Genomic DNA, 22,221 nt, shown 5'->3' with positions numbered 1-22,221 from the left:
AGCAGGGTCGGTGCCACAAATTAGAGGAGAAACACGGCGAGCCTGTGATGCACCTGATGGTGGATGAGCAGGCCACCACCACCAGCTCTACAAGAGAGAGCTCCACCCCCTTGGAGAAGGACACTCTGGGCGCACTAGGGTTTCTGGAGGAGTCAAAGATTGTGACGGTGATAGTTGGTGGGGATTCCTTGCCTGAGGTGTCAGCAGAAGAAGAGTGTGGGGGGTCATCACCATCCCAGCCATTGTTTGATGATGATGATAATAATGCTGACCGTGACTACCAACCACAAGAGGGGGATGTTGGTTCTGAGTCTGAGGAGGAGGATGCATCCGTGGGTCTGTCACGGAGGATTAGCATCGCTGACATTGGCAGGAGCAGCAGTGGGCATGGAATGTGGGACCTACAGCCTGCTGCTTCATCTTCTCCTGCCACAACCACCAGCCGCATCACTCAACCCCAGGCCCCAACCACCACAGGCCCAACCACCGCAGGTCCAACCACCACAGGCCCAACCACCGCAGGGAGAAAAAAAGCAGCAGCCCATTCAGGGCGTAGGGGCAAATTTCTATCCCCAATCTGGAATTTTTTTGACAGTGGACAGCAAGTTTGTAACTTGCAATGTGTGCACCTTGCTGAGCTGAGCAGAGGTTGCAACCCCTCCAATTATGGAACCTCCAGCTTCATAACTCATCTTTCTAAAAAATATCTTCACGAGCATGAGGAGTTCAAGTGGCTGAAGGAAGCTGGTGCTGGCAGTGCTCCGGCCAAAAGAACCACCAGAACCCCCTTTGCCACTCCTGCCGACACTGAGGCCTATTCAAGCAGCCAGTCCTCAGCGGTCTTCTCTGCTCCCTCCTCCTCATCCCGTGCAAGCCAGAAGCGACACCAGACCATGCTGAGCCTGAGTGAGTCCTTTGTCATCAAGGCTCATGTCCTCCCAGCTTCTCCCGTACTCCTTTGTGCAGGAGGGGAGCGACATGCGTGAGCTCTTGCATAGCGCAGCGCCGGATCGGCCAATACCCAGCCGGCACTATTCCTCATGCACGGCCATGCCAGCACTGCACCGCTTCGCGATGGCCAACGTGGAGCGTGGCCTAGAACATGCAGTAGGGGAACGGGTCCATGTGACGATGGACTCCTGGAGCAGCAGGTTCGGGACAGGCCGCTATCTGTCCTTCATGGCCCACTGGATCAGTTTGGTGGAAGGGGGTGAGGAGGGGACAGCACCATCGTCAAGCCAGTGGGTGGTGCCACCCCGCAGCAGGGTCAGGGAAAGTTCAGCAGGTTCCTGTGGTCCGGTTCCACCCTCTGCCAAATTCCCCCGCCTCAGCAGCAGTGTGAAGGCTCGCCACTGCCAAGCGCTGCTGGAGATGGTCAGCCTGGGCAAGAATAAACTGACAGCAGACCACGTCCTGGACAAACTCCGAGAGCAGGAGAGGAGTTGGCTGACCCCCAGAGGCGTCAGAGTTGGAGAGGTGGTGTCCGATAATGGGGCCAACCTTGTTGCTGCCATCCACCGGGGAGACCTTACCCACATCCCCTGTCTGGCCTATGTCATGAACCTGGTGGTTCAGAAATTTCTGAGCACCTACCAGGGGATGGAGCCACTTTGAAAAGCGGCTCGCAAAACGGTGGGTTATTTCTGCCGCTCGGGCGGTGCCTCAACGGCCCTGGAAGCCGTTCAGCTGGAGCTGAACCTGCCACGGCACCGTCTGATCATAGACGTTCCAACATGCTGGAATTCCACCCTTGCCCTGTTGGAACATCTGGTTGAGCAGAGGCAGGCTGTCAACTGTTACTTGGCCAAAGCCACCGCCGATGCCACCATGTTTGGGACCAGCACCACTCACCTCCCAGAGATCATACGCAGTGCTGATTGAAACAAAATGCAGCTGGTGTGCTTAGTCCTGGCAACTTTCCTGGAGGCCACCTACATGGTCAGGCAGGACCGTGCATCAGTTTGTGAATCGGTGACCATGGTCTGCATGCTGCACAAGACCCTCGATGCTCTGCTGGAAGTGGGAGAGGCAGCCTTGATACAGCAGGAGCAGCAGCAGCAACAACCACAGTCCACCTCTGTGCGTCAGGAGGAGGAGCTTGAGGACTTGGAGTTGGAGGACTTGGAGGAGTTGGAGGTCCCTGACCCTGAAGATGAGGGGACACAGCCGAGTGCAGCTGCAGTGGTGCGGGGGTGGAGAGAGCAGGGGGAGGCTCAGGAATCAAAGGAGGAGGACAGCACTGGGGGTGATGATTCAGATTATGTTTCAGCAGAGATGGCAGCCCTCTTCTCAATGGTAGCGCACATGTTGCAGTGCCTGCGCAGGGACCCAAGGGTCAAAGAAATGTGTGGTCGGGAGGACATGTGCATCAGCCGTGGGTCCTGATGCTGGACCCACGGCTGAAGGGGAAGCTGCATCAGTTCCTTCCTGCAGCAGGAAGAGACCCTGTGCGCCAAATTAGGGAGTTGCAGCGGTCCCTGGTTCGGCACTTGGAGGAAGCCTTCCCCCAGACCAGGGACGGATCAAGACCAAGTTGCGCCTGGGGCAAGGTCAGGTTTTGGCGCCTAAAGGTCAGGTTTTGGCGCCTAAACTGCCATTCATTTTGACGCCTTTTTTAAGAATTCAACAAACTGCGCCTGGGGCAAGATACCCGCTTGCCCCCCCCCCCCCCTAGATCCGTCCCTGCCCCAGAATTCCCCCCCAACTACTGTCACAGTCCAGCCAGCACAGCAGCAGGTGCCTGCGTCCATCAACAGCAGGCGCCCATCAAACCTGCTGTCTCTTACAAAGGCGCTGTACGCCATGCCGGTACAGCTGATGACTGAGTAGGCGCCTGCAGCAGCAGCATTTGGCTCTCAAAGCCAGAACCAGCACCTGACCCGGAAGGTGGCAGACTACATGGAGTCCTACAGCGGGCATGACAGCGACACCCCTGTGGACCCCTTGGATTACTGGGTCAAGCACCTGGATATTTGGAGCGAGCTGGCGCAGTACGCCCTGGAAGTCCTTGCTCACCCCCTTCCAGTGTGATGTCAGAAAGGTGCTTTAGTGCGGCTGGTGGTGTAGTAACTGAGAAGCGCTCTCGTCTCTCCACCCAGTCTGTGGACAGACTGACGTTTCTCAAAATCAACCATTCTTGGGTGGTTGGTGAGTTCCTGGCCCCTGTTGTTGGCAAGAGGGGGAAATGAGATGGCTGAAAATCACTATGCCTGCCTTACCACCCTTTACCACCACAACCTCCAGGCTCCGTCTTCTTGAGTCATCACCATAAGCCTGGTTCAATTTTTTTTTACTGAGCCGTGGTACCACCAAGTGTCACGGTGAACTATGTAATTGCTGTGTAATTTTTTTGGAAGTGTCTCTGCTGTCCCAGTTGTGGGGACTAGGCCCCAACTGCGGCACTACGACCGCTTCCTGGAACCTCTCCTAATGTTTTTACTGAGCCGTGGTACCACCAAGTGCCACGGTGAACTATCTAAACACAATTTCTGTGTAATTTTTTGGGATATGTCTGTGCTGTCCCAGTTGTGACAGTACGACTGCTTCCCGGTCCTGGAACCTAGTCCTCTGATGTTAATTGACACTTTGACATCCAATTTTTTTTTTTTGGGGGGGGGGGGGGGGATTTTAAGTCCCCATATCATCAATAAGTGTTCCCCTTTAAGAAATAATGATGCTACATGCCTCATAAACCCTAAAAAAAGTTTTGGAAGCAATTTAAAGGCCACTTCCAGTTTTCTATGCGGATATCCGAATAGGTCGGATATCCGCGGATAATGCATTCGGATATCCGCATCAATCCGGATACCGCAAATTTCAGATTCGGATATCCGATCCGGATCCGGATATCTGGGTATCTGGGTATCCGGATCAATTCGGATTTTGAAAAGGGGTATCCGAGCATCCCTGAGTAGTACTACTACTCTAACAACTACTAGCACATTGACTGCAGTACCACAGTACTAACTACACAATAACACAGTAATCCTATCCCCTAACCTATACCTAATGCTAATAGCTGGCCAGCAGACAGCAGCTGGCCTGGTCTGTGCACAGCACACACACAGACACATAGCAGCTGCAGCAGCCCTGAGCACACACTCTGACTGTCACACTATGACATCAATCAAGCTAATTAACGCTTTAACAATAGTGTAGTGATAGTAGTGAAGGGGATAATCACTGAACAGCTTTAGGTTTATAAATGTGTACAGCCCACTTGCTAGGCCAGCAGCACTGGAGCAGGTCTCTCAGTGTGTGAGATATGTCTCATCATGGCAGCCCTCCTTATTATACAGGGGGGCTGGCCAGTGTTCCTTTGGGCTCTTTTCCACTAGAGCGATTGTGATTGCTGAATCACAAAATTGCAAATCGCTAGTGATTTTTAAATCGCTAGAGTTGTTACTTTATCATAGAAATCACGAGAAGTATTTTCCACTACAGTGATTCGATTTGGAAATCGCTAATCGCAAATCACAATCGCTTGCTGGAGCGATTTTTACAATGATAATGCAATGCAAATTAAAATCACAAATCGCAATCGCATAACAGAATTAATGAACAATCGCAATCGCAGGCGTTTGTGATTTGTGATTGCGATTGCTAGTGGAAAAGAGCCCTTTCTGTGATTGGGTGCCAGGGTTTAGGCTGGGAGCCCTCTGATTGGCTCAATGAGGTCAGGTGGGGCTGGCCAGGGTTCCCCTCTGTGATTGGTTGCTAGGGCTTCTGCTGGGAGCCCTCTGATTGGCTCCAGGACGTCGGCTCCTTAGTTACAGTATTTCTGATCTGGATATCCACAATATCTGCGGATATCCGAGTTAGGCGGCCAAATATCCGCAGATAGCTAACCGGATTTCTGGAGAAATCCGGAATGCGGTTCGAATATCGTAAAAATGGTCAGATATCCGGGTGGAATCCGGATGAGCACCACTGAGTGCGATGTTGCGCTGCCTATGGTCTGAGTAACCAGATAAAGAACGCACAGACAGACGGAACGCTTGCAAGACTAAGCACTGCCCTAGCGATAGCAAGCATTCAGACAGGTACAAGACAGGACTATAGATTGGAGCATAACTAGTAGCAACCGCAGCTCACAGTCACGTCCACAGAAGCAGAGCAAGCAGGTTAACAACAGTCACCAGAAAGCATCCACAAAGGCAAGACTACAGGAAAAACTGTAACTAATAGCAACCGCAGCCTATAGTTACATTCCCAGAACTAGAGTAGCAGGAATACTACCAGTCACTAACGTGGTGATGGCAGAATCCAAGCTATCAGGATAGTGGACTTCACTGACCCACCGCGGATGCAGCGAACGTCCATCAGGCATGGAAACAAGGCAATAAACAATAATACAGAAAAATAACAAACGGCTCAACTAACGGATAAATATATATTAGCAAGTCTGCATATATATTTATCAAGAAACTAGCTAAAGCACAAGTAATAAGGTCGCATTGAACTACAATAACAGATCTTTACAGAGTGACAAGGTGCCCAGCAGACCAGCATACTGACCGCTATGTCGGGCGGGGTCTGAAATGGGAGGCAGACTTTTATGCCGGCATCAGCCAATGGATGCAGGTATGCAAATTTCCACACAGCTGAATGGTAATCATTCAGTCCTGAGCTGGCTTGATTACCATTTGCTAGCTGAAAGACTATGATAACAAATGCATGCAGTACAATGCAACAACATGCATGCAGGAAATCCAGGGCTATCTGGCTGCAGCTCAACTGCAGTAAACCATAGGAGGAATCCTGACAGCATCCTGAGCTGCTCTGAAATGCAGAGTGATTGCAAATGACGATAAGACTCACTGCGAATGCGCAACCAAATGCAAGCAGACAAGTCAGAACTGCCCAGTTACAGCTCCACTGCAAGCGACAGAACATGCTACAGGAGAGATCCTGACAGCTACATTTGCCATTCAGGTCTCATCTACAGTGGTGATTGTAATCCGCTAATTAAGATTACCTGAAATTTCCTCTCTTTTGCAGTTGTTTTTTGACTCGAACCAGCTTGGTTTTGTGAAGAATGCCTTACAGTACATCACTGAGTTCTGGAACCAGATAGACGTCACGGCTCTGGGCCTGTTTGCCGTGGGACTGATCTGCAGGTGAGGCATCCTGTTACTTTTTCAGGGAATTGTATTTATGCTATTTATAGTTTAGCTTTAGAGGCGTTCTGGGGATGCTTAGACTGAATCAGCTGCTTATAAATCCTGGTGATATTGCACTGAAGCCTGGGCTAGGATATGAGTGATGGTTTCAGTTGTCGTATAGCCAGAAGCTCCTCTCAGGTGATTGGTTCTCCGGGAGTAAACTCAGTCTGGTGCTTTGACCTTTGCAGCTGGAACAACCCATTGGAATGTTGACCACAGAACAGGGTGGGAAGAGGGGAACTATTCGGGTTAGTCCTCAGAGTTTAGTAGTTAGGCTATAGACCGGTGGTTGTGGCAGGCGGGAAGGTTTAGCAGGAAGACTCCAGGGTGGCCTACGGAGTGCGCCCTTATTGGCTGTGGATCTCGTGGAACTTAATGCAATCTTAAAGTGAATATTAAAACAAAAGTTTGATACTTCAGCTCCTTCTAGCGGAATCCAGCTCCGGGTCTTTCTTTATCATCTGACATTGGGCATGCCAGAGTACAGTCAGCTCATGCTCAGTAGAGGGAAGCAGTTGTGCAGGGAGGAAAATTCTTTTGTGCATGACCAATTAACCTGTTTATGGGATGTGTGAGTGGGGGGAATGGGATGTGTGAGTGGGGGGAATGGGATGTGTGAGTGGGGGGAATGGGATGTGTGAGTGGGGGGAATGGGATGTGTGAGTGGGGGGAATGGGATGTGTGAGTGGGGGGAATGAAAACACCCAGGGGAAAGTCATGCAAACACGGGTGGAACGTCAAAACCACATGATGTTCAAAATAAGACCTTTAACCCTCAGTTTTGCTTAGAAACAAAGTTGTTATATGTGGTTATTCTAATGAATGTTTTCACTCTGTCCAGATTGGTCAGCGCAGACACCGTCTATCTGGGTCGGGTCTTCCTGTCTCTAGACTACATGATATTCTGTGTCCGCCTCATGCACATCTTCTCGGTTAGCAAAGTTCTGGGGCCCAAAATCATCATCCTCCGTCGAATGGTAAGTTTCTGTAGATGGTCCTAAATCCTCTGCTGAGTGGTGACAAGTCCCTCTAGATGGTGCTAAATCCTCTGCTGAGTGGTAACAAGTCCCTCTAGATGGTGCTAAATCCTCTGCTGAGTGGTGACAAGTCCCTCTAGATGGTCCTACATCTTCTGCTGAGTGGTAACAGGTCCCTCTAGATGGTGCTAAATCCTCTGCTGAGTGGTAACAAGTCCCTCTAGATGGTGCTAAATCCTCTGCTGAGTGGTAACAGGTCCCTCTAGATGGTGCTAAATCCTCTGCTGAGTGGTAACAAGTCCCTCTGGATCAGTGATGTCTAACCTTGGCACTCCAGCTGTGGTAGAACTACAAGTCCCATGAGGCATTGCAATAATCTGACAGCTCTAAGCATAACTCGGTGGAGGCAAAGGCATGATGGGATTTGTAGTTTTGTCACAGCTGGAGTGCCAAGGTTAGCCATCACTGCTCTAGATGGTCCTAAATCCTCTGCTGAGTGGTGACAAGTCCCTCTAGATGGTGCTAAATCCTCTGCTGAGTGGTAACAGGTCCCTCTAGATGGTCCTACATCTTCTGCTAAGTGGTAACAAGTCCCTCTAGATGGTGCTAAATCCTCTGCTGAGTGGTAACAGGTCCCTCTAGATGGTCCTACATCTTCTGCTGAGTGGTAACAGGTCCCTCTAGATGGTCCTACATCTTCTGCTAAGTGGTAACAGGTCCCTCTAGATGGTCCTACATCTTCTGCTAAGTGGTAACAAGTCCCTCTAGATGGTCCTAAATCCTCTGCTGAGCGGTAACAAGTCCCTAGATGGTGCTAAATCCTCTGCTGAGTGGTAACAGGTCCCTCTAGCTGGTCCTACATCTTCTGCTGAGTGGTAACAGGTCCCTCTAGATGGTGCTAAATCCTCTGCTGAGTGGTAACCGGTCCCTCTAGATGGTGCTAAATCCTCTGCTGAGTGGTAACCAGTCCCTCTAGATGGTGCTAAATCCTCTGCTGAGTGGTGACAAGTCCCTCTAGATGGTCCTAAATCCTCTGCTGAGTGGTGACAAGTCCCTCTAGATGGTGCTAAATCCTCTGCTGAGTGGTAACAGGTCCCTCTAGATGGTCCTAAATCTTCTGCTGAGTGGTGACAAGTCCCTCTAGATGGTGCTAAATCCTCTGCTGAGTGGTAACAAGTCCCTCTAGATGGTGCTAAATCCTCTGCTGAGTGGTGACAAGTCCCTCTAGATGGTGCTAAATCCTCTGCTGAGTGGTGACAAGTCCCTCTAGATGGTGCTAAATCCTCTGCTGAGTGGTAACAAGTCCCTCTAGATGGTGCTAAATCCTCTGCTGAGTGGTGACAAGTCCCTCTAGATGGTGCTAAATCCTCTGCTGAGTGGTGACAAGTCCCTCTAGATGGTGCTAAATCCTCTGCTGAGTGGTGACAAGTCCCTCTAGATGGTGCTAAATCCTCTGCTGAGTGGTGACAAGTCCCTCTAGATGGTGCTAAATCCTCTGCTGAGTGGTAACAAGTCCCTCTAGATGGTGCTAAATCCTCTGCTGAGTGGTAACAAGTCCCTCTAGATGGTGCTAAATCCTCTGCTGAGTGGTAACAGGTCCCTCTAGATGGTGCTAAATCCTCTGCTGAGTGGTAACAGGTCCCTCTAGATGGTGCTAAATCCTCTGCTGAGTGGTAACAGGTCCCTCTAGATGGTCCTAAATCTTCTGCTGAGTGGTGACAAGTCCCTCTAGATGGTGCTAAATCCTCTGCTGAGTGGTAACAAGTCCCTCTAGATGGTGCTAAATCCTCTGCTGAGTGGTGACAAGTCCCTCTAGATGGTGCTAAATCCTCTGCTGAGTGGTAACAAGTCCCTCTAGATGGTGCTAAATCCTCTGCTGAGTGGTAACCGGTCCCTCTAGATGGTGCTAAATCCTCTGCTGAGTGGTAACAAGAACCACTAGAGTAAAGGAATCATGCAAAATCAAGATTACCCACAACATGGTAAATTACAATCAAAATCTTAATTATGAAAATTATGTGCAAATTTACTCTTGAAGATCAATACTGGTGGTAATTAGTCCCTAGATGGTCCTAAATCCCTCCACTGTATATTAAGACGCCCCCTCCTGTCATCCCACTGGAAGATGACTGAAAGACAAGGAAAGGAGGAGGTGGCTTTGCCTCTCCTCTCTTTCAAATCCAGAAGCAAAGTTACAAAATGCTGTACATGAATATTCCCGACACACAAGCAATAGAACACAGCAGTACATGCATCCAGCTACATTTGAAATTGGTCAGCAGGTGCTCGTCAGCCAATCAGGATGCACTGTCATACACCCTTTACCTGCCATACCACATCTAGCAGCCATTAGCATTCAGGTGGGAGGCTTCAGTTGGACGTCATCGCAAGATTGCGTCGCTAGCAGGACCGCCCCGTGTAGGCATCCCTCCCACAGGGGTCCCTCCCCAACCGCTCTCCTGTCCGCCATGTCCTAGAGCTGAAAGAAAACGTTTAAAAACACACGATTGGTTCACACGATGGCCAGGGGCCCTGGACCCCTCTCACTGGCCGGGGCCCCAAGGCCAACACGTGATACCTGGAGGGGAGTGCAGGTGGGCCTGGACCTCTCACACCCAGGCTCTGAACCTCTCACATCCAGAAAACCCACCAACACTGCCTCCTGGGTGTGAGAGGTCCAGGCCCACCTGCACTCCCCTCCAGGTATCGCATGTTGGCCTTGGGGCCCCGGCCAGTGAGAGAGGTCCGGGGCCCCTGGCCATCGTGTGAACCTATCGTGTGTTTTTAAACGTTTTCTTTCAGCTCTAGGACATGGCGGACAGGAGAGCGGTTGGGGAGGGACCCCTGTGGGAGGGATGCCTACACGGGGCGGTCCTGCTAGCGACGCAATCTTGCGATGACGTCCAACTGAAGCCTCCCACCTGAATGCTAATGGCTGCTAGATGTGGTATGGCAGGTAAAGGGTGTATGACAGTGCATCCTGATTGGCTGACGAGCACCTGCTGACGACTTAAATGTAGCTGGATGCATGTACTGCTGTGTTCTATTGCTTGTGTTTGTTGAATTTAGCATTCAGTATGGAGGCAGTGTTGGTGGGTTTTCTGGATGTGAGAGGTCCAGAGCCTGGGTGTGAGAGGTCCAGGCCCATCTGCACTCCCCTCCAGGTATCGCATGTTGGCCTTGGGGCCCCGGCCAGTGAGAGGGCTCCGGGGCCCCTGGCCATCGTGTGAACCAATCGTGTGTTCATAAATATTCCCGAGTCAGAAGTAGCAGAGGTCCTCTCAGGTTGTTTCTTCTGTGCTTTCCTCCAGGTGAAGGACATCTTCTTCTTTCTCTTCCTCTTGGCTATTTGGATCATATCGTATGGAGTTGCCAAACAGGCGATTGAGACGAGCAATGAGACCCGGTTATACTGGATCTTCCGCAATGTGGTCTATGGGCCGTACCTCACCCTCTTTGGCCAGATCCCATCTGATGTGGATGGTAAGTTGGCTCCGATTATTCTAGGTGTTGGGACTAGCAAGGACTTACCGTAGATAATCTGCTCTCATACTTTAGCAGGTCAGAATTAGAGATATGTGAGCAAGGCAACACAAAGCTGGGCTACAAACGTCTCCTAAATATCCAGTATATGAAGAACTTCACTGATTCTTCAGGCATGCAGGTACCAGCAAATGCACAATGAAAGAGTACAGTGTGCATTGTGACAGCATGGTGGCACCCAGGGCCGGGTCGAGGCAGAGGCAAGAGAGGCTCCAGCCTCAGGGTGCAGTGTAGGAGGGGGCGCAAAACTCACTCAGGTATCATTCCCCTATTGTGTATGAAGCAGAAAGAAATAGGAAAAGGGGATACATGGCAGTGACTGCAAGCCAGATAACTAGATATTAAGGTGTTGGGAGGATTGGGGGCCCTGGGGCGCCTTTTAGTCTAATAGCTATCAGTGTGTGACGGCTGAGGTGGGAGGGATGGGGAGGGGCCTCTTAGTGTAATAGCTATCAGTGTATGACGGCTGGGGTGGGAGGGATGGAGGGGCGCACTTTGGTTTCTCAGCCTTGGGTGCTGGAGGACCTTGTCCCGGTGGCAGCAGAGGACATGTCTAGATGGCCTATGCTTAGGATCAGACCTGCTTTGCATTATGGCAGCAGAATTACAGTATCACTTACAGTGAAATATTTTTTGTACTAAAGCCAGAACATTTGAATGATTAAATCCTTGGTACTCTTTAATACAGTCGGATATGAAAGTTTGGGCAACCTTGTTAATAGTCATGATTTTCCTGTATAAATCGTTGGTTGGTACAATAAAAAAATGTCAGTTTAATATATCCTATAGGACACACACTCAGTGATATTTGAGAAGTGAAATGAAGTTTATTGGATTTACAGAAAGTGTGCAATAATTCCTTAAATAAAATTAGGCAGGTGCATAAATTTGGGCACTGTTGTCATTTTATTGATTCCAAAACCTTTAGAATTAATTATTGGAACTCAAATTGGCTTGGTAAGCTCAGTGACCCCTGACCTACATACACAGGTGAATCCACTTATGAGAAAGAGTATTTAAGGGGGTCAGTTGTAAGTTTCCCTCCCCTTTTAATTTTCTCTGAAGAGTAGCAACATGGGGGTCTCAAAACAACTCTCAAATGACCTGAAGACAAAGATTGTTCACCATCTTGGATTCCGGGAAGGATACAGAGAGCTGTCTCAGAGATTTCAGCTGTCTGTTTCTACAGTTAGGAACATAGTGAGGAAATAGAAGACCACAGGCTCAGTTCAAGTTAAGGCTCAAAGTAGCAGACCGAGAAACATCTCAGATAAACAGAAGCGACGAATGGTGAGAACAGTCAGAGTCAACCCACAGACCATCACCAAAGACCTACAACATCATCTTGCTGCAGATGGAGTCACTGTGCATCGTTCAACCATTCAGCGTACTTTACACAAGGAGATGCTGTATGCAAGAGTGATGCAGAGGGAGACTTTTCTACGCTGACAGCACAAACAGAGCTGCTTGAGGTATGCTAAAGCACATTTGGACAAGCCAGCTTTATTTTGGAATAAGGTGCTGTGGTCTGATGACATTAAAATGTAGTTATTTGGGAATAACAAGGGGCGTTATGCATGGAGGAAAAAGAACACAGCATTCCAAGAAAATCCTGCTACCTACAGTAAAATATGGTGGTGGTTCCATCATGCTGTGGGGCTGTGTGACCAGTGCAGGGACTGGCAATCTTGTCGATGTTGAGGGACTCATGGATTCCATTCAGTATCAGTAGATTCTGGAGACCAATGTCCAGGAATCAGTGACAAAGCTGAAGCTGCGCCAGGGCTGGATCTTTCATCAAGACAACGACCCTAAACACTGCTCAAAATCCACTAAGACATTCATGCAGAGGAACAAGTACAACGTTCTGGAATGGCCATCTCAGTCCCCAGACCTGAATAGAATTGAAAATCTGTGGTGTGAGTTGCAGAGAGCTGTCCATGCTCAGAAGCCATCAAACCTGAATGAACTAGAGATGTTTTGTGAAGAGGAATGGTCCAAAATACCTTCAGCCAGAAACCAGACTCTCATTGGAACCTACAGGAAGGGTTTAGAGGCTTTAATTTCTGCAAAAGGAGGATCTACTAAATATTGATTTTATTTCTTTTTTGTGGCGCCCAAATTTATGCACCTGATTAATTTTGTTTAAACAATTATTGCACACTTTCTGTAAATCCAATAAACTTCATTTCACTTCTCAGATATCGCTGTGTGTGTCTCCTATATGATATATTTAACTGACATTATTTATCATAACAACCAACGATTTATACAGGAAAATCGTGACGATTAACAAGGTTGCCCAAACTTTTGCATCCCACTGTATATCCTTGGATTTACAGTGTTTTATGTTTTAAAACTTTCATGCTGCCAATATCTCAGAAAATCTGCGATCACAAGATTGCCACTTCACAAATCTTTTACCAATCCTCTCAGTAATGTGTAATATGACCCAAGCCAGGGTTGTGAACCTCCTAATAGCAGACAGGTCAGATTGTCTGCATGACCAAGGCTCTCCACTGCTCTGCAGAGTCCTCTCACCCTTCCAAGACCGAAGGGAAAAACTCAAATATTCTGCTCTCTGTGTCTCAGGTTTGAACTTTGATCCAACCAAATGTTCTCAGAACGGGACAGACGCAAACTTGCCAAAATGTGTCTACAACGATGGATCGGGCAAAGCACTATTCCCAGAGTGGCTGACCATCATCCTCCTGTGCCTGTACCTACTCATGGCCAACATCCTGCTGCTCAACCTGCTCATTGCCATGTTCAGGTAGGAGGCCAGATATGGTGTAATGAGATCATGTGACAGATGGGTGGAGCCACTGCTGCCTAGCACCATTTTTTTGGTAAAACAACTTATGAAGTAAGGAGGCCATGGGGTAATTAGAAGGAGATGGGGGTGTAAGGAGTGTGGAGAGATGGGGGGGGGGGGGGGGGGGGGTATTGATGACCACACAGCGTTGCAGCACATGGTACAACAGATGCAGTTTGATAGATTTCTGCAGGAAAATCGAGTCTGTCGTGTTGCATAGGTAGGGATGACCAGAAAAACAGATTCCAAATTTGTCAGAATTTTGAGTTTCGCTGGTAAATTCCAAGTTCTGTGATATCACAAACAGGGGCTTTGAAATTACCCTTGAAAGTCAGCCCCATTAACTTCAATGTATAAAGTTGGAATGGACGCCAAACTCAGAAATGAGTAATTTCTGAGGTTTTCATTCCTACTCGGAACTGCTAAATTGTGATGAAAAATTTCAACCTGGCCATTTCTAGAAGCTCCTCCCTAGATGACGGGATAACTTCAGCCTGGTCCGTTTCCGGGAGCTCCTCCCTGGATGACGGTATAACATCAACCTGGTCCGTTTCGGGTAGCTCCTCCCTCGATGACGGGATAACTTCAACCTGGTCCGTTTCCGGGAGCTCCTCCCTGGATGATGGTATAATGTTAACCTGGTCCATTTCCGGGAGCTCCTCCCTGGATGACGGTATAACGTCAACCTGGTCCATTTCGGGTAGCTCCTCCCTCGATGACGGGATAACTTCAACCTGGTCCGTTTCCGGGAGCTCCTCCCTGGATGACGGTATAACGTCAACCTGGTCCATTTCGGGTAGCTCCTCCCTCGATGACGGGATAACTTCAACCTGGTCCGTTTCCGCGAGCTCCTCCCTGGATGACGGTATAATGTCAACCTGGTCCGTTTCCGGGAGCTCCTCCCTGGATGACGGTATAACGTTAACCTGGTCCATTTCCGGGAGCTCCTCCCTCGATGACGGTATAACGTCAACCTGGTCCATTTCCGGGAGCTCCTCCCTCGATGACGGGATAACTTTAACCTGGTCCGTTTCCGGGAGCTCCTCCCTGGATGACGGTATAACGTCAACCTGGTCCGTTTCCGGGAGCTCCTCCCTGGATGACGGTATAACGTCAACCTGGTCCGTTTCCGGGAGCTCCTCCCTGGATGACAGTATAACGTCAACCTGGTCCGTTTCTGCGAGCTCCTCCCTGGATGACGGTATAACGTCAACCTGGTCCGTTTCCGGGAGCTCCTCCCTGGATGACAGTATAACGTCAACCTGGTCCGTTTCCGGGAGCTCCTCCCTGGATGATGGTATAACGTCAACCTGCTCTGTTCCGGGAGCTCCTCCCTGGATGACAGGATGATTTCAACCTGTTCTGTTCCGGGAGCTCCTCCCTGGATGACAGGATAACTTCAACCTGTTCTGGTCAGGGAGCTCCTCCCTGGATGATGGGATCTCATTGGATTCCTGCTGGGGTGGGGTCCATATACTTAGCCTACAGGGCTGTAACTGACTCATGTAGCCTTACAGAAACATCTTCATGCCACTACCAGTTGTAATGGGCAGCTGTCATTTTGTTTTCTTGTTGCTTAGCTACACCTTTGGAGAGGTGGAGAGTCACTCAGATCAGATCTGGAAATTCCACCGATTCGAACTGATTAAAGAATACAATGAGCGGCCAATTTTCCCGCCTCCGCTGATCCTTCTGCCACATGTCTACATCCTCCTGAAGCACGCCATCTGCAGGAAACCAATTCGTGGCCACAAAGTGCTGAGTAAGTTCACCATCACCAGGGGGTGCTGTGACACCCCGGCTGAGAATCACCACCAGGGGAAGCTGTGACACGCAGGCTGGGAATCACCACCAGGGGGTGCTGTGACATGCAGGCTGGGAATCACCACCAGGGGGTGCTGTGACACGCAGGCTGGGAATCACCACCAGGGGGTGCTCTGACAAACAGTCTAGGGATGCCCCCCCCCCCACCCAGTTATGGTATTGGAAGTCCAGGCTGCTTTCGGTCTTGTGCTTCCATCCATGACAGCTGCTCTATAATGAGATAGAAAGCTCAGGTCCCAGGTCTCTCCTGATAGCTGCTACCAAGCCATCAATGACTTCTTCACTGTCACCTTCCCATGCATGTGGACAATGAAAGGAGGGGAAGTACATGTACAAAAGCCTCAATCCTCAGTATCCTTCTTGTTCCTGTGTCACCAGAGCTTTCCCTCTCCGCGTGTCACCTGAACTTTCCCTGTCTGCTGTGTCACCAGAGCTTTCCCTGTCTGCGGTGTCACCAGAGCTTTCCCTGTCTGCGGTGTCACCAGAGCTTTCCCTGTCTGCGGTGTCACCAGAGCTTTCCCTGTCTGCGGTGTCACCAGAGCTTTCCCTGTCTGCGGTATCACCAGAGCTTTCCCTGTCTGCGGTGTCATCAGAGCTTTCCCTGTCTGCGGTGTCACCAGAGCTTTCCCTGTCTGCGGTGTCACCAGAGCTTTCCCTGTCTGCGGTGTCACCAGAGCTTTCCCTGTCTGCGGTGTCACCTGAGCTTCCCCTGTCTGTGGTGTCACCTGAGCTTTCCCTGTCTGCGGAGTCACCAGAGCTTTTCCTGTCTGCTGTGTCACCAGAGCTTTCCCTGTCTGCGGTGTCACCAGAGCTTTCCCTGTCTGCGATGTCACCAGAGCTTTCCCTGTCTGCAGTGTCTCCTGAGCTTTCCCTGTCTGTGGTGTCAGCAGAGCTCTCCCTGTCTGCGGTGTCACCTGAGCTCTTCCTGTCTGCTGTGTTACCAGAGCTCTCCCTGTCTGTGGTGTCATATGAGCTTTCCCTGTCTGCTGTGTCACCAGAGCTTTCCCTGTCTGCGGTGTCACCTGAGCTCTTCCTGTCTGCTGTGTTACCAGAGCTCTCCCTGTCTGCGGTGTCGCCTGAGCTTTCCCTGTCTGCGGTGTCGCCAGAGCTTTCCCTGTCTGCGGTGTCACCTGAACTTTCCCTGTCTGTGCTGTCACCTGAGCTTTCCCTGTCTGCTGTGTCACCTGAGCTTTCCCTGTCTGCGGTGTCATCAGAGCTTTCCCTGTCTGCGGTGTCACCAGAGCTTTCCCTGTCTGCGTGTCACCTGAGCTTTCCCTGTCTGCGGAGTCACCAGAGCTTTCCCTGTCTGCGGTGTCACCAGAGCTTTCCCTGTCTGCGGTGTCACCAGAGCTTTCCCTGTCTGCGGTGTCACCAGAGCTTTCCCTGTCTGCGGTGTCACCTGAGCTTTCCCTGTCTGGGGTGTCACCAGAGCTTTCCCTGTCTGCGGTGTCACCAGAGCTTTCCCTGTCTGCGGTGTCACCAGTGCTCTCCCTGTCTGCGGTGTTACCTGAGCTCTTCCTGTCTGCAGTGTCACCAGAGCTTTCCCTGTCTGCGGTGTCACCAGAGCTTTCCCTGTCTGCGATGTCACCAGAGCTTTCCCTGTCTGCGGTGTCTCCTGAGCTTTCCCTGTCTGTGGTGTCACCAGAGCTCTCCCTGTCTGCGGTGTCACCTGAACTCTCCCTGTCTGCGGTGTCACCTGCGCTTTCCGTGTCTGTGCTGTCACCTGAGCTCTCCCTGTCTGCGGTGTCACCTGAGCTCTCCCTGTCTGCGGTGTCACCTGAGCTTTCCCTGTCTGCAGTGTCATCAGAGCTTTCCCTGTCTGCAGTGTCATCAGAGCTTTCCCTGTCTGCGGTGTCACCAGAGCTTTCCCTGTCTGTGGTGTCACCAGAGCTTTCCCTGTCTGCTGTGTCACCTGAGCTTCCCCTGTCTGTGGTGTCACCAGAGCTTTCCCTGTCTGCTGTGTCACCAGAGCCTTCCCTGTCTGCGGTGTCACCAGAGCTTTCCCTGTCTGCGATGTCACTAGAGCTTTCCCTGTCTGCAGTGTCTCCTGAGCTTTCCCTGTCTGTGGTGTCACCAGAGCTCTCCCTGTCTGCGGTGTCACCTGAACTCTCCCTGTCTGCGGTGTCACCTGAGCTTTCCCTGTCTGCGGTGTCACCAGAGCTTTCCCTGTCTGCGATGTCACCAGAGCTTTCCCTGTCTGCAGTGTCTCCGGTGCTTTCCCTGTCTGTGGTGTCACCAGAGCTCTCCCTGTCTGCGGTGTCACCTGAGCTATCCGTGTCTGCGGTGTCACCAGAGCTTTCCCTGTCTGCAGTGTCACCAGAGCACCCTGTCTGCGGTGTCACCTGAGCTTTCCCTGTCTGTGGTGTCATCAGAGCTTTCCCTGTCTGCGGTGTCACCAGAGCTTTCCCTGTCTGCGGTGTCATCAGAGCTTTCCCTGTCTGCGGTGTCACCAGAGCTCTCCCTGTCTGCGGTGTCACCAGAGCTCTCCCTGTCTGCAGTGTCACCTGAGCTTTTCCTGTGTGCGGTGTCACCTGAGCTTTCCTTGTTTGCGGTGTCACCTGAGCACTCCCTGTCTGTGGTGTCACCAGAACTGTCCTTGCCTGCTGTGTCACCAGAGCTTCCCCTGTCTGTGGTGTCACCTGAGCTTTCCCTGTCTGCTGTGTCACCAGAGCTTTCCCTGTCTGCTGTGTCACCAGAGCTTTCCCTGTCTGTAGTGTCACCTGAGCTTTACCTGTCTGCTGTGTCACCAGAGCTTTCCCTGTCTGCTGTGTCACCTGAGCTTTCCCTGTCTGTGGTTTCACCAGAGCTTTCCCTGTCTGCGGTGTCACCAGAGCTCTCCCTGTCTGCTGTGTCACCTGAGCTTTCCCTGTCTGTGGTGTCACCAGAGCTTTCCCTGTCTGCGGTGTCACCAGAGCTTTCCCTGTCTGCTGTGTCACCTGAGCTTCCCCTGTCTGTGGTGTCACCTGAGCTTTCCCTGTCTGTGGTGTCACCTGAGCTTTCCCTGTCTGCGGAGTCACCAGAGCTTTCCCTGTCTGCTGTGTTACCTGAGCTTTCCCTGTCTGCTGTGTCACCTGAGCTTTCCCTGTCTGCTGTGTCACCTGAGCTTTCCTTGTCTACTGTGTCACCAGAGCTCTCCCTGTCTGCTGTGTCACCAGAGCTTTCCCTGTCTGCGGTGTCACCAGAGCTTTCTCTGTCTGCAGTGTCATCAGAGCTTTCCCTGTCTGCGGTGTCACCAGAGCTTTCCCTGTCTGTGGTGTCATCAGAGCTTTCCCTGTCTGCGGTGTCACCAGAGCTTTCCGTGTCTGCGGTGTCACCTGAGCTTTCCCTGTCTGCGGAGTCACCAGAGCTCTCCCTGTCTGCGGAGTCACCAGAGCTCTCCCTGTCTGCGGTGTCACCAGAGCTTTCCCTGTCTGCGGTGTCACCAGAGCTTTCCCTGTCTGCGGTGTCACCTGAGCTTTCTCTGTCTGGGGTGTCACCTGAGCTTTCCCTGTCTGGGGTGTCACCAGAGCTTTCCCTGTCTGCGATGTCACCTGAGCTTTCCCTGTCTGCGGTGTCACCAGAGCTTTTCCTGTCTGCTGTCACCAGAGCTTTCCCTGTGTGCTGTGTCACCTGAGCTTTCCCTGTCTGCGGTGTCACCAGAGCTCTCCCTGTCTGCCTAGTCATCAGAGCATTCCAGGTCTGCGGTGTCACCTGAGCTTTCCCTGTCTGCGGTGTCACCTGAGCTTTCCCTGTCTGCGGTGTCACCTGAGCTTTCCCTGTCTGCTGTGTCACCTGAGCTTTCCCTGTCTGCGGTGTCACCTGAGCTTTCCCTGTCTGCTGTGTCACCTGAGCTTTCCCTGTCTGCTGTGTCACCTGAGCTTTCCCAGTCTGCGATGTCACCTGAGCTTTCCCTGTCTGCGGTGTCACCAGAGCTTTTCCTGTCTGCTGTCACCAGAGCTTTCCCTGTCTGCGGTGTCACCTGAGCTTTCCCTGTCTGCTGTGTCACCTGAGCTTTCCCTGTCTGCGGTGTCACCTGAGCTTTCCCTGTCTGCTGTGTCACCTGAGCTTTCCCTGTCTGCTGTGTCACCTGAGCTTTCCCAGTCTGCGATGTCACCTGAGCTTTCCCTGTCTGCGGTGTCACCAGAGCTTTTCCTGTCTGCTGTCACCAGAGCTTTCCCTGTGTGCGGTGTCACCTGAGCTTTCCCTGTCTGCGGTGTCACCAGAGCTTTTCCTGTCTGCTGTCACCAGAGCTTTCCCTGTGTGCGGTGTCACCTGAGCTTTCCCTGTCTGTGGTGTCACCAGAGCTCTCCCTGTCTGCGGTGTCACCTGAACTCTCCCTGTCTGCGGTGTCACCTGCGCTTTCCGTGTCTGTGCTGTCACCTGAGCTCTCCCTGTCTGCGGTGTCACCTGAGCTCTCCCTGTCTGCGGTGTCACCTGAGCTTTCCCTGTCTGCAGTGTCATCAGAGCTTTCCCTGTCTGCAGTGTCATCAGAGCTTTCCCTGTCTGCGGTGTCACCAGAGCTTTCCCTGTCTGTGGTGTCACCAGAGCTTTCCCTGTCTGCTGTGTCACCTGAGCTTCCCCTGTCTGTGGTGTCACCAGAGCTTTCCCTGTCTGCTGTGTCACCAGAGCCTTCCCTGTCTGCGGTGTCACCAGAGCTTTCCCTGTCTGCGATGTCACTAGAGCTTTCCCTGTCTGCAGTGTCTCCTGAGCTTTCCCTGTCTGTGGTGTCACCAGAGCTCTCCCTGTCTGCGGTGTCACCTGAACTCTCCCTGTCTGCGGTGTCACCTGAGCTTTCCCTGTCTGCGGTGTCACCAGAGCTTTCCCTGTCTGCGATGTCACCAGAGCTTTCCCTGTCTGCAGTGTCTCCGGTGCTTTCCCTGTCTGTGGTGTCACCAGAGCTCTCCCTGTCTGCGGTGTCACCTGAGCTCTCCCTGTCTGCGGTGTCACCAGAGCTTTCCCTGTCTGCAGTGTCACCAGAGCACCCTGTCTGCGGTGTCACCTGAGCTTTACCTGTCTGTGGTGTCATCAGAGCTTTCCCTGTCTGCGGTGTCACCAGAGCTTTCCCTGTCTGCGGTGTCATCAGAGCTTTCCCTGTCTGCGGTGTCACCAGAGCTCTCCCTGTCTGCGGTGTCACCAGAGCTCTCCCTGTCTGCAGTGTCACCTGAGCTTTTCCTGTGTGCGGTGTCACCTGAGCTTTCCTTGTTTGCGGTGTCACCTGAGCACTCCCTGTCTGTGGTGTCACCAGAACTGTCCTTGCCTGCTGTGTCACCAGAGCTTCCCCTGTCTGTGGTGTCACCTGAGCTTTCCCTGTCTGCTGTGTCACCAGAGCTTTCCCTGTCTGCTGTGTCACCAGAGCTTTCCCTGTCTGTAGTGTCACCTGAGCTTTACCTGTCTGCTGTGTCACCAGAGCTTTCCCTGTCTGCTGTGTCACCTGAGCTTTCCCTGTCTGTGGTTTCACCAGAGCTTTCCCTGTCTGCGGTGTCACCAGAGCTCTCCCTGTCTGCTGTGTCACCTGAGCTTTCCCTGTCTGTGGTGTCACCAGAGCTTTCCCTGTCTGCGGTGTCACCAGAGCTTTCCCTGTCTGCTGTGTCACCTGAGCTTCCCCTGTCTGTGGTGTCACCTGAGCTTTCCCTGTCTGTGGTGTCACCTGAGCTTTCCCTGTCTGCGGAGTCACCAGAGCTTTCCCTGTCTGCTGTGTTACCTGAGCTTTCCCTGTCTGCTGTGTCACCTGAGCTTTCCCTGTCTGCTGTGTCACCTGAGCTTTCCTTGTCTACTGTGTCACCAGAGCTCTCCCTGTCTGCTGTGTCACCAGAGCTTTCCCTGTCTGCGGTGTCACCAGAGCTTTCTCTGTCTGCAGTGTCATCAGAGCTTTCCCTGTCTGCGGTGTCACCAGAGCTTTCCCTGTCTGTGGTGTCATCAGAGCTTTCCCTGTCTGCGGTGTCACCAGAGCTTTCCGTGTCTGCGGTGTCACCTGAGCTTTCCCTGTCTGCGGAGTCACCAGAGCTCTCCCTGTCTGCGGAGTCACCAGAGCTCTCCCTGTCTGCGGTGTCACCAGAGCTTTCCCTGTCTGCGGTGTCACCAGAGCTTTCCCTGTCTGCGGTGTCACCTGAGCTTTCTCTGTCTGGGGTGTCACCTGAGCTTTCCCTGTCTGGGGTGTCACCAGAGCTTTCCCTGTCTGCGATGTCACCTGAGCTTTCCCTGTCTGCGGTGTCACCAGAGCTTTTCCTGTCTGCTGTCACCAGAGCTTTCCCTGTGTGCTGTGTCACCTGAGCTTTCCCTGTCTGCGGTGTCACCAGAGCTCTCCCTGTCTGCCTAGTCATCAGAGCATTCCAGGTCTGCGGTGTCACCTGAGCTTTCCCTGTCTGCGGTGTCACCTGAGCTTTCCCTGTCTGCGGTGTCACCTGAGCTTTCCCTGTCTGCTGTGTCACCTGAGCTTTCCCTGTCTGCGGTGTCACCTGAGCTTTCCCTGTCTGCTGTGTCACCTGAGCTTTCCCTGTCTACTGTGTCACCTGAGCTTTCCCAGTCTGCGATGTCACCTGAGCTTTCCCTGTCTGCGGTGTCACCAGAGCTTTTCCTGTCTGCTGTCACCAGAGCTTTCCCTGTGTGCGGTGTCACCTGAGCTTTCCCTGTTTGCGGTGTCACCTGAGCTTTCCCTGTCTGTGGTGTCACCAGAGGTTTCCCTGTCTGCGGTGTCACCTGAGCTTTCCCTGTCTGCAGTGTCACCAGAGCTCTCCCTGTCTGCGGTGTCACCTGAGCTTTCCCTGTCTGCGGTGTCACCTGAGCATTCCCTTTCTGCGGTGTCACCAGAGCTTTCCCTATCTGCGATGTCACCAGAGCTTTCCCTGTCTGCAGTGTCTCCTGAGCTTTCCCTGTCTGCGGTGTCAGCAGAGCTCTCCCTGTCTGCGGTGTCACCTGAGCT

The 22,221-nt window shown here is 51.8% G+C and overlaps 1 protein-coding gene across 1 annotated transcript in view; it reads left to right on the top strand.

The window, feature by feature from the left end:
• The window catches only part of TRPM2 (transient receptor potential cation channel subfamily M member 2), a 539,198-nt gene that overhangs the window by 259,662 nt on the left and 257,315 nt on the right, over window positions 1-22,221 (top strand). The window contains exons 18-22 of the mRNA XM_068263660.1: window positions 6,001-6,119; window positions 7,006-7,141; window positions 10,453-10,624; window positions 13,277-13,457; window positions 15,080-15,261. Of these exons, the coding sequence (XP_068119761.1) occupies window positions 6,001-6,119; window positions 7,006-7,141; window positions 10,453-10,624; window positions 13,277-13,457; window positions 15,080-15,261 (790 nt within the window). The remainder of the gene's footprint in view (window positions 1-6,000; window positions 6,120-7,005; window positions 7,142-10,452; window positions 10,625-13,276; window positions 13,458-15,079; window positions 15,262-22,221) is intronic.

The sequence above is a fragment of the Hyperolius riggenbachi genome, chromosome 2 (genome assembly GCF_040937935.1).
Source record: "Hyperolius riggenbachi isolate aHypRig1 chromosome 2, aHypRig1.pri, whole genome shotgun sequence".
Classification (NCBI taxonomy): domain Eukaryota; kingdom Metazoa; phylum Chordata; class Amphibia; order Anura; family Hyperoliidae; genus Hyperolius; species Hyperolius riggenbachi.
The sequence above is the reverse complement of the archived record's forward strand: the minus strand, read 5'-3'. Positions and strand labels throughout refer to the sequence as shown.